Source organism: Bos taurus, chromosome 7, assembly GCF_002263795.3.
Source record: "Bos taurus isolate L1 Dominette 01449 registration number 42190680 breed Hereford chromosome 7, ARS-UCD2.0, whole genome shotgun sequence".
Taxonomy (NCBI): Eukaryota; Metazoa; Chordata; class Mammalia; order Artiodactyla; family Bovidae; genus Bos; species Bos taurus.
In genome coordinates, this window is record NC_037334.1 from 22,476,804 (window position 1) to 22,488,918 (window position 12,115).

General features: G+C 54.9%; 1 protein-coding gene across 9 annotated transcripts in view; it reads left to right on the plus strand.

The window, feature by feature from the left end:
• The first annotated feature begins 1,070 nt into the window (after positions 1 to 1,070).
• The window catches only part of ACSL6 (acyl-CoA synthetase long chain family member 6), a 63,218-nt gene continuing 52,173 nt past the window's right edge, over positions 1,071 to 12,115 (plus strand). For 2 of the 9 annotated variants that reach the window (XM_059887988.1, XM_059887990.1), the window contains exon 1: positions 1,176 to 1,573. In XM_059887988.1, the coding sequence (XP_059743971.1) occupies positions 1,525 to 1,573 (49 nt within the window). In that variant the 5' untranslated portion in view covers positions 1,176 to 1,524. 9 annotated transcript variants of the gene reach the window in all.

Here is a 12,115-nt window from a genome sequence, read left to right on the forward strand (position 1 = left end):
ATTGACTACCATCTTGGACCCATTTGGTTCTAATAGTTTATGTTGTCCTCCTGCATGTGTGCTAATTTGCTTCAGTCATGTCTGACTCTTTGAGAGCCTATGGATGGTAGTCCACCAGGCTCCTCTTTCCATGGGATTCTTCAGGCAAGAATACTGGAGTGGGTTGCCATGCCCTTCTCAGGGGATCTTCCCAACTCGGGGATTGAGCCCATGTCTCTTAGTCTCCTGCATTGACAGGTAGGGGTTCTTTACCACTAACACCACCTGGAAGCCCCATGTTGTCCTCAGGAAATGCCATTCTTTCAAAGGCTGTGTGCCCTGGCCCCTTCTCTATTTCAAAACTACGATGAAGAAATGTCACAGAAATGTCACAAGACGATCAATTTCAGCCTGTTTGTTCATATCCCTTAAGAAAAAAACCCTAACTCAAAGACGAACTGAAAGTAGATCTGGGGCTTATCTTCCACTCCCTTGCTTTGAACACCTTCCCCACCAAAACCTGGTGTCAGTAGATTAGGTTTGCGGTGCCTCAGGCTGGGTGAGTTCAGTTTGGTAACACAACTGGTCGTCTAGCTGTGGAGCCATCCCCGTCTTTGGATGCCTGTGTGGCCATTCTTTGTAGCTGTGAGGGGCCCTCTTGAGAGGCCTCATGTGCCACATATGATTGTGTGTGAAGACCAGGATTACCTGTGTTTTGGTGAAACACCTGTGATTCCGTGTGGCTTTCTGTGACCTCATGTGACCCCGTGTGGCAGCCTGTGACCACATGGAGCCTCCTGTGACCTTGGGTGGCCTCAGATTCAATCTTCCCAGAAGGAGTGATGTGCGATCTGGGGTTCTCAGCGAATATGGGCACTATCCGTCCTAACAGCCACTTTTCCAGATCCTACTTAGACCCTTATAGCCCTCTATCTTCTTTCGTTAGAGGGCTCGACACCCAGAGGCTCCCAGTGTCTGCAAACTGAGGTCCTAGGGGCGTTAGCGTCAGCGGGAAGCGGCGCAGCAGCACGTGCGCCTACTAGAACAGGTGACCACAACCTCTCTGCCACCCAGAGTCTGCCCAGCCTTAAAAGCCCAGGATGGCGCGCGTAAGGGTAAGAGTCGTGCACTGGCAAGGTGCGCGGCGTCAGCACCCCGCGCGCGTCGCCCGTGCGCCCCTCTCCTGCCCGTTTCCCCAGAACGCCGAGTCCTGACGTTGGGCTGCGGTGGAGAGGCCCGGTCCGCTCTGCAGCCTGGCCCCTCCCCCGCCCGGGGACTCGGCGGTTCCTACGCGGGGGTGAGCGTACCGGGCGCCGGGACCTGGCCCGCGGCGAAACTGGCTGCGAGCGCCAGTGCAGAGCGCGCTCCCGGCCCTCCCCCTCCCGCCGAGACGCCGCAGCCGCGCGGGAAGGCGGGGCGCTGCGGAGCCGAGGGGCGGGGGCTAAAAATACCCGGCGGCGGCGGCGGCGGCGCGGCGACTGCTGGGGCTGCGGGGCTGCGGGCCGGGGCGGCCGTGCGGGGCCAGGCTGGGTTCCTCTGACCGATATGCTGACCTTCTTCCTCGTGTCGGGGGGCTCCCTCTGGCTGTTCTCGGGTGAGTCCCCCCATCTCCGTCCTCGTCCGTGATCCCCATCCCCAGCACACTGTGGGATCTTGGTCCTGGGTTGTCTGAGCCCCCAGCCCCGGCTCCTGAGCCATCCTTTCGGGACTCCGCTAGGTCGCCCAGGTCTCCCCCTTCCAAATTCTGGCGGGCTCTGGGCCGCGTTTGGGAAGCAGCTGTGTCAGTAAAAATGAGGGACCTTGCTCACTGCGACCCCACAACAACCTCGTCTTTGAGACCCCACAACTTCCCTCTAATTCTCGTGGCCTCCCCCCACCCCCAATATGGCGAGGACCATCCGCTGAGCAGACTAGGCCTGAGCCCGGTCGTCCCCCAAGACCAAGTCCAGGGATTGACAGTTTATCCTTGTTCATCTCCAGGGTCCAGAAATGGAGGGTGTTGGGCCCTGAGGTCCCACAGCAGGTCAAGGACATGACCCAGACTGGCCTGAGGCATCCCAATCCTGGTTGAGAGGGTCTCCTCACAACCCGTCCCTGCCCACCTTTGACCCTCTGTAAAGCAGGGTTCACCTGGCTCCTCAGCCATGCCCAGGGCTTGTGTCCCCACTGTGCCAGCCCACAACCTCTCCCCTTCACAGGAGTCAGCTTCTTACCTCTGCATCCTCTCAAGAAACTTTGAGGACCCCCTCTTCCAAGTCCCTGCCCAACACTCTTCCTCCCCCACACAGAACCTGGGCTCTCACCCAGGACCCATTCATCCAGCAGTTTTCCTGCCTGCATCAGTCAGTCCTCTGTGAGCTTTGATTTCCTCTAGGTTATGATACCACTAAGGGGTCTCCACTACCCCCTTATACAAATTCAGCCTAATAATGTATGTGCAGTGCTTGAACCTTAAACTGGCTTTAAGCTGACCTAGCCCAGAGCAAATGCTTCATGAAATGTTAGTTTTATTGTTATTTCACATTCAAACAGCAGTATCAGAGGAAGTAGTAAGGTTTTTTTCTGAGCAGAAGGGGAGGAAGTCCACCCTTTTGAAATTCTTAACTGAAACTTTGCCTGTTATTTAATATTCACGGCAAATCCTAGGAGGTCGGTGGTGCTGGGTTTTTTTTGTTTGTTTTTTAACTGAGGTTCAGAGGTTAATTGACTTGCCAATGTCACACAGATATCTGAAAGATTAGGGTTTGATCTGAGTTAATTGATCCATCGTTGCTAAGTGCTTCGTGGCATCAGGCTTGAACTTGAGGGTTGGTGGGCATCGCCGGCCACCATTGCCCTGTGTCAGGCCACAGGGGCAGCTCCCCTGAGCTGGGGAGAGAGTGAGGCCTCCTTAATCCCCTCAGCTTCCCTAAGCTCCTTCTGTCTGCCAGGTCTGAGGACAAGCCAGGCAGGGCCCTCTGGGTCTGATGTGCGCATCCAGCAGACAGGGTTGGAGCTAGAACTAGGGTTAGGAACAGAGGGCTGGAGGTATCAAAATAACGATAATGATAGTAACAGCCCCTGCTTACTTCGTGGCTGATGCTCTCAGAGCCCTTTCCCTGTGCGAGGACCCTGTCGCCTTACCCTTAGGAGACCCCATCACCACCACCGCCACCACCACCAACCCCCCGGCCATAGGTCCAAGGGTGCCTCTCTGGAGCCTTGGTCTTCTGTGGCTACAGGGAGGTGCCTGAGAACTTCAGGAGTCATCAGCAGCCTCTGAGGGAAAAAATCCTTTCAGTGCAAGATGCTCATCTGAAAGTGGGATTCAGCCAACACTAACTCAAACTGGCCTTCAGTCCTGCTTTGGTGCGGAGTGTTTCGCAAAGCAATCAGGTGCCGCCTAGAGTGGGGAAACCGCCTCACCGAAGGGCTTTTGAGGGGCCTCGGAATGGTCAAGCAGGGAGGCTCTTGGTACAGGGGGGCAGCTGCTTCCCCAGAGGCCAGATTTCTCAATGAGTACAGGAAATTTCTCAAAAGATGCCACAGTTGGTGTAAGCGTGAAACACTGAGGCTGGTGTGTGGCGCTCACTCCAGCCACACGTCGTGGCGTTCACAGATCCTGTCTACCTTCCTTGGGACTCTGCCTGGACCCAGCCTTTCTCCGAGGGCAGGGAGGACACCTGGGCTAACACTGAGAACACATTCTGATCCTATGGCAGCTGCCAGAATCCTCTGGCCCCCCTGAAGTGATAGTACTCTTTGTAGAGTGATGTGCCGCTTACCCAGTCTGGCCCTACAGAGACAAGGCAAGGACAGAGGAGAGCCATCTGGAGGAGGAACTGCCTATCTGGGGGACGCAGCCGCGTGCTCTGAGCCTTGGCAGAGCAACGGCTCTACTGAGGCCAACCCAGATCCCACCTGTGTGTTGAGTAATAAGCAAGGAAACGAAATAGACCCAGTGTGGCGAGTCAGATGCCGTGCCTGGCCCTGCCATGGTCTCGGTGCTGTGAGCACTCAGAGGACTTTGAGTGCTCCCCATGGATCGGCACTCTGCCTGCCAAATGGCACCCTTGTACAGAATAGAAAGAGGCTCCCCTCTTGGTGGATGAACTTCGAGGCTGATGCAACCCTGTGTCCTTCTACAGGATCCAGTCTGCGCAACCATATACCCGACCATCGGTGACGTCTGAGTGGGCTTCTGCAGCATACAGGGGTGTTTGTCAGAGGCAGGTAGGCCAAACCCCAGGTAGAGAAAGTCAGGGCAGCAAAGACATGCAGGAAGGACTGTGGTGGGAGATGGGTCTTTTAGGGTCTTTTGCCTGAGTACTGTGGGTTGTCAGAGGGGATGGAGTCTGGATGGGAGGGGATTCTAGAGAAGAGGGTTTTATTTCGGGGGCAGAAAAGCCCTTGATTTACCTGCAGTGGCCAGGCTGAGCCAGCAGGAGGAGAGCGGAGGCTGGGAGAGCAGTGGGAAGCTGTTGCGATATTATGGATGAGAATTAAGTCTGGCCAAAGATGGCCCAGTTGAGGCTAGGTTCCAGGAAGAGGAATGGTGGCAGAGACTGGTGTGACAGCAATCTGGCTATGGGTGTTCAGGGCAGGTGCAGACTTGCACAGCCTAGCTCAGCTCAGCCCAATCAGATTCTCCTTCCATCTCTGCTCCCATTAGGGTAGAGGACTGGTGTGAGGTCTGGGACCATCCCAGGGGCCCAGGACGGCAGCCAGGAATTGGACAGACAGTGGACTCCGGGCAGAACATCGAGGGCACACCTCACAAAAGAAGGCCTGGATTTGCCTATGGCGCGCCTCTGTGTGGGAGAATTCTGACCTTAGTGCCCTCTCTCGCTCCCCAGCCCATGGTGGGGTAGGGGGGTACTCCCAATGAGAGCACGCTGACACCAGGGGGCAGCAGAACCTAGCCACTCTGCTCCCTGACTGGTTTTCTGTCCCTTGAGACTATAAGGGCTCTTAGGTTGACCTTCAGAAGGCCGAATCTGGCTCAGCTACAGCCCCAGATGGGATCCAGGGTTGTCCCCCCCACACAGCATGCAGGATAAGTGAGCATGAGGCTCTGACTTTTTTGCAAAGAGAGGCTGAAGTTGCAGGCATTTGTGTAACAGAAGCTGCAATGTGTAATTAGCCAGTGCCTGGCATATAGTAGGCACTCAAAACATTCACTGAATGAAGTACTGTTGGGGAGAAGCAGTGTTTTCATGGCAGAAGTTGTTGCAAACGTGCTGACTTGACTGCTGTTTTCTTGAGCGTGTATTATGTGTCCAGCACCATGTTCTACAGTCCGCAAGCTATCGTTTAATTTCACCCATGACACTGTGGTGCTCTTAGCCTCCTTTAACAGATGCAGCACCAAGACACAAGGAGGTTCAGTGGTGAAGCCACCCCTGAGAGCTGTGAGTCAGACCACATTCTCAGACTCTAGGCCACAGAGAGACCTGGAGGATTGGAAAGAACCCAAGCCCCTCCAGCAGGCTGGTCGGTGGGCACAGACAAGGGAACAATCCTTGGACGGGGAGTGTTTAAGGAGAAGACAGGTGTGAAGAGCAAAGAGCAGGGGCTAGCCCATAGGGAAGGGCTAACTAAATGTTAGCTAAAGTTATAACACCTTGAGCTAAGCCTTCCTCAAAGGAGATGCAGGACTCTGACATGCCGAAAGGGTTTAGGGAAAGAACAGACATTCCAGGCAGAAGGATCCATGAGAGAAAAGACTGAGAAGACAGTTGAATGAGAGCTTGGCACAGTCTCTACTTAGCCAGTGAGGTCTCGGGGGCTGGGCTCTTCAGGCCTAGGAGGCCAGGCAGAAGAGGCTTTATTCTGTGTGGTAGCCGTATCGAGGGCATATGGCCAAAACTGAGCATGTGGATGGCTAAGGTGAACTGTCCCTGCACCCTTCAAGCCACACGCATCTCCTGGGGGCACAGATTCCACTAAACTACCGTCTTGGGCCTCCTGTGAGCCTTGTGATCCCCTGAGGGCAGAGCCAGGGTGTCTCCTGCCTGTGCCCCAAGCCAGGGCCAGTACAGTGTGTGTGTAGTGTTGATTGCATAAGTGAATGATAAGAAAAATTCCCTGAGAATAACTTATCTTGGTAATGATGTGCTTTATAATCTTTTGCCTCAACACAAGTCCACTGACCGACAGCAGACCTTGAATGTGCTCCTGCTGGGTGCCAGGCTCTCTGTCTAGCTGCGGGATGCCGTCAGTATGGGGGAAGTCCTAGGGGAAAGCAGGTGTGAGCCCCTTGCAGCCAGAGCCATAGCAGCCCTCACTGGAGAGCTCAGAACAGAAGGAGGTGCTCCAGAAGTGAGTTCATGAATGAGTGAATGACTGCACTTGCAGCTGCAGGGTGATGGGTTTTGTGGAAGGTAGTCTTCTCTGAGGACGAGATCCTATCGTTTCCTTAGAGCTCCAAGTTTCCAGTCTCCCAGTAGGCTGGGAACTCACTCTGGCCAAGCAGAGCTGAAAGGAGGCCCCAGCCCCAGGCCGCAGCTCACTGGAGGATGCCGTCTGATGGCCCCATGCCCTGTGTCGGCCTGGTCAGAGTGCCCACCAACCACTCATTGAGCCCTAGGAGGGGAGCACTGTGGCTGAGGTGCTGTCTGGGGCCTTTGGGGTTGGCCTTCAGGTTAGGCCCAGGGGTGGTGGCACATAATTGCTCAGTTGCTCTGGGGTCCCCTGGTTGGTGTGGTCATTCTCTGACCTCGCTACTTGGTGTGGTTTCCTGATTCATGTGAGGCTTGGGGTCCATGACAAGTAGAAGTAGGAAGATGGGAAATGGGCTGGGACAAATGTGGGCCAAGCTGAGCTGTCTGTTCCGAAGTTCAATCTGTAACCTCAGAGCCGGAAAGATTTCAGATCCCAAGAAGTTCCGTGTGTGCCTGTTCACCAGCTCTTCCTGGAGATACTCTCCTCTCCCGACAGCTACTCCAGGGAGTAGGGGTGCTTAGGGGTGGCCACGGAGAGTTGGGCGTGGCTGGCTTCTGATTTGTCATCCGCTCATTCAGGCCTGCATTCCAAAGGTAACTGCCGCCTGGGGCTTTAGAGCAGGAAGCCAGGATAGGATGGTGCCAATGAGGTAACAGTTGGCATCCGTTGCCAGATCCTGGGGTAAGCAAACCTGAGCTGGTATCTCTCAGGGCTGGGAATAGCTCTAGTGACTATGGCTGTTGGAGGAATGGAGAGAGAGGACAGGCTGGCCTGGGTTGAATGGGCAGCTCTGGGATAGTGCCCACCAATCGACAGCAGGAACCCTGACCCCCTCTCTGTGTGCCACCACAGTTTGGCCCACCAGCACGGGAAGTGGCTACCGGGATTAGCCCTTGGTAGCCCTGTTTTTCCCACGAGTGTGTTTTTGTTGTTTGATTTGATTTTTGTTTTCTCTAGATTGTTCTCGTGGCCAAGAATCCCCAGTGGGGTTCCTCCTGACCACTAACCCTTCCCCCAGCCTTGGCTATAAACCATTCTGGGGATGGACTGTGGGTCCTGCCACATGGACAGGAGGGCTACAGGGTAGGGGGGGGACAGTAAGGTCAGCCAGAGATTGGACAGCATGGCCAGCTGGAGCCACACAGCAGGGACAGTCAGAGATGGGGATGGAAAGGTAGTCAGAGCTGGGACGGAGAACGCAGCAAGATGGAATGTGGGCCAGCCAGTGAGACTGGAGAGTAAGGTTGACCTGAGGGTGGATGGTGAGGGCCTAGAGGTCAGTAAGAGGAAATCAGGCGTCCACATGGAGAAGGGGGCCTCTGGGGGGTGGTGCTTCTGGCCATTCTTCTGCATGAAGCCACCTTTACCCCAGGAGGCTGGAGAACGTACCTTCCAGCAGGTGTGTGGGGTGTGCTCTGGGGGACACCACTGACTCACCTGTATCAGCCCCCACTCAACCTGCCGGCTGCCTCCTCCTCAGCCTGGCGCTGCCTGGGGTGGTGCAGAGAAAGGGAAGGCGGCTTTCCTTTGGCCCAGTGGGCTGTTGGGAGGTTTGGGGATGTGTGTCCCTGATCCCCTTGCCACAGGTCAGGCAGCAGGGAAGGCTGTGACCTGTGAAGTCCCCTTTTCCATCTGGATTGAAGTTTCGTTTCTCTTCTTCCCCTACTTCCTGCTTCTCCCCAGTGGGGCAGCCCCATGAACTCTCAGGATTTCTTGGGCGTGGTGTATGATCCCAGCTGACAGCAGGAGGGACCAAAGAGGGTGGATGGTCATCAGAGATGGGTGGTTTCTCTGGGCTAAGAGGCAGACGAGGCCTGTTTGCCTTGGGTTGCAGGACACCTGCAGAACATCCACAAACCCTCCTATCGGTTCAGAATCGGCTCCGAGGTGGTTTTGTCCTAGATTTTCTCTCAGGCTAAATGATCATATGTGTGTTTGAGATCTTGCTGTGTCATTGTTACCTGTTGATGGGAGTCTGTGTAGCATCCATGCTGCATAGCTTACGAGGTTTGTACTGTCCACATAGGTTAGCCTCTGCTGTGGGTCCTGTCTCTAGGTGGATGCCTAGGGTGTGCGCTGTTTTGTATCTGGTTTCTTCATTCGGTGTCATCCACTGCAGAGGAAATCTGCAACCACACGTGGCACACAATGTGGAAGATGAAGGCAGTACTGTGAGTTTTTCAAGTTAAATGACTATCCTTTATTCTGAGATGATGTTCTTCCATCTGTCTTGTAATAAAATATGTTGGGAATCTGGTTGGGGTTTTGTTTTGTTATCGATACATTCCTTTAAAAATACGGAGATAGATACAGATATTTGTGCCATGGTTAATGGACAGCTCCTGGTGACTCTAGGGTGTCAGACAAGCAGCTCTGGAAGTCTGAACAAGGTGGAAGTCTGACCTTGTTGTGGAGCTCTGTGGAAGATGGAGTCCCGGCTCTGGAGCGTGATTGTGCACGCTGGGCTCTAGGTTACGACCCCACCCCCAGCCCAAGGGTGCTTGTGGCAGCAGGCAGGGGTACCTGAGACCCCCATTCTTAAAGGTCTTCTCTGTGCACTGCAAGGGCTCTTGTTTACTGTCACATGTTTCTTCCCATTTCTTTCTCCACATTCCGCATCAACTCCATGAGGAAATTACTGAAGTTCTCTCATACCAAAAGGTTGCTTCCTGAGGCCCAGTCATGACTAAGGACATAGTCATGGGCCAATCCCATTTCTTGGCCCTGCCTTCCCTGACCTGACTCAGTGATTTTCTAAGCAGCCACAGGGGCCTTCAGCTCCCTCTGGAGAGCTGGGGGGTTCAGTGAGAATCCAGGTGATGACTCCTCAGTGGGTCAGTGTGAACAACGTCTGTCAGCCTCCCTGGGCCAGCTGGGACCTGGTTTAGCTTTGGTCTGAAAGAGATTTTTGTTTTCTGGTGAGAACAGCCCCAGTCTGGCCAAGTGCCAGAGGCAGCGGTAGGAATACAAACCCTTTCATGTGACAGACCCAAGTAGAGAGGTGCAGGCCTGCCAGCAGCAGGCCCTCCCCTGCTGCAGCTCCTCCGGAGGCAGTGATTTGCATAGTCCCCATTCATCCTGGCCTTGAAAAGGAGGCCTGAGTTCTCAGTCCTCCCTGATCAGCAGTGGGCTGGGCTGCCTTAACTCTGTGGACGCCACCAGCTCTCCCCAGCCAACAACAGGTCTTATTGACTGGAGGGCAGTGGAAGTCAGTAGGCTCTCCGTGGCCCTGAGTCACTCCAGAGGGGACGATTCAGGAGGTGGCAGGGTCCCGCTGACCAGCACACACTTTGTGCTGAATTGAGCAAGATTCAGATTTGTGTTTCCTTGTGCAGTTCTCAAGAGGAACTTGGTCAAAAAATGAGGAAGCCAGAAAATTAAGCTGTTTATCAGAGTCCCAGAAAACTTTAACCAAAAGCAGAACTCCCTTTTCTCTGCTCGTTGTCATTCCTATGAAATAAACCGTGACCCTGGAAACGGTGGGTATAGGCGCCTTGTTGGCTCCTAGCCATGGTAGTGGTCCCTCTGGCTGGGATCTGGAGGCGTGGCTTGCCCGGGACACTCTGGCATCCTCAAACCCTCCGGTGCTAGGTCAGGTGAGCTGGTGGACACCATCGGCCTGTGGCTGATGTATAAGGCACGGGGTGGTATATAGCGCAGATTGTAGTCTTTTTCTCTCGGCAGCCACGTGCCGTCTTCTCAGCCTCAGTGCCTCCTTCCCAGGAGTCTGCGCGCATTACAGGCCTCTTTCTGGGATTCTGTTGCCTTCTCAGAACTCTCCTTCCCACCTTGCTCCTAATCTCTTGCTCCCTGTCCCTGACTGAAGATGTGTTTTAGGTTCTGTCTTGTGACTCTCACCCCAAGCAGGATGTCTCCAAGCTGCTCCTGAGTGAACAAGTGGGCAAGCGCATCCATTGCTCTCTTGCTCCCCTCACCTCAGTGACCCCAACCACCTCTTCACAGGACCCTCAACCCACCTACGAGAAACTTCCCTGGAGTTGCAGGGAGTCACATCATGTCCCACCTGTAACCCTGGCCCCCGGTGGTTGAGCTCTGACAGCAGGGCAGCATGGCCCTGCCAGGAGCAGCCCACGTTCTCTTTCTGAGCTTGAACCTGTAGGGTTTGCCGTGTGCCCTCACTTGGGGCCAGTGACGAAATGGATCACTGCTCCCAAGGCCAGGGCCCTGGTAGCCCTAACCTGGATGGGCGGGGTGGGGTGGGGAAAAGATCACGTTGCAGCCACAGGACTTGGCTTCCTGCATAGTGGGGCCTGGCCAGGGTGTATCCTCTGTCTGTGTAGCATTCATGACCCTCGCCACTTTCCCTGTCTGCCGCCCCCCGGGAATTGGTGTGGAAGGAAGGATGGTGAGGCCCGAGGCTCACGCACCCTGTTAGTCCTGTCAGGTCCCCTGGAAATACTGCTAAAGGGAACATTGCCATTGTCTTAACATCTGCTGCCCCTCTTTATTTTGAGAATTTTTGTCCGGCCTAATTCGTGGTAAGGACAACTTTTATCTCAGAGCTCATAAAAGACACTGTGTTTCTCTTTGCTCCTCTGCGCTCAAGGCTATTTGTATTTTTAAGTGTCTGATTAAGTATTGTTTGAGCCTGGCTTCCCGGTGTGGCTGTCAGGAATGCGGGCCCATGTTCCCTGACCAGGGCTTAGGGTGAGTGAGATTCCTGAGAGGTGCTGGGCTGAGGATGGGGGGCAGAGCGTGATGTGGGCCGCCTCCAAGTGAACTACTGAAGGGAAGCCTTTCCGAGGCAGGTTCAGGCTATTGAGACAGGGGCCCTGGGCAGTGGTCAGGCACAGCCAACCTTTCGTTAGGCCTTTCTACATCAGGAGTCTGAGTTAAACCTTCACAACTACACTCAGGCTCCTCAGGGAGGTTCGGCCGGTGAGCCATTCTGTAACCCAGCAACCCTGAATCCTGCACCTGTCTCTCACGGGGGAACGTGCAGTGGGCCTCACCTAGCAATTCCCAGCTCGGGGAGGCCCTCGGCCCTGTGTCTGCCCCAGTCGTCTGTGGTCCTGTGAGTCTAATTAAAACCCAGGAGGAAGGCGGCCCCTCTCTCAGCACAGAGCTTGATGCCTGTGTGGACAGGGAGGGTGCCGGGCTGAGGGAGAGTTGTTGTGTCTTCGTCTTAACAGACCAGGCCACCCAGCTGGGATGGTGAGGTCTGTGCTTCTCTTGACCTGGCTCCTGGGCCACGTGCTTACTGGGGCAGCACTGCTGGGCCAGGACTCCCCGCCTCGGGCACCCTGTGTGATTTTCTGTCAGCCAGGACCTGGGTTACGTCCACTGAATTTTCTGCCCCAGAAGCTACCCTGAGAAGCATCGAAGGAGGCTTTCACCTTAAAGATATCTCTGAAAATGTGCATAGATAAGTAAGGGTCCCCCCAGGAAAGAAGAGTAAAGGGCTTTGGGGGCTGAGGGTGGGTCCTCAGGCATTTGTACATTTTAGAGCTCCCTCCAGGTGGGGTTGCCAGAGGCTGGGGCCTGGGAGCCCAAACAGACTTGTGCCAGGTTCCAGGTAAGGGCTGCTGAGGCAGGAAGCTCTCCAAGCAGCCCTCCCCCAACGGTGGGGCTAGCAGGGCAAGCCGAATCAGCTCCAGGGAAGGTGTTGCAAGGCCCTCAGGCACTAGAGTTTCCAGGCAGGCTGAGCGCATAGCTCTCAAGAAGGAGCTCAGAGTGCTGTGCTGCGACCTCA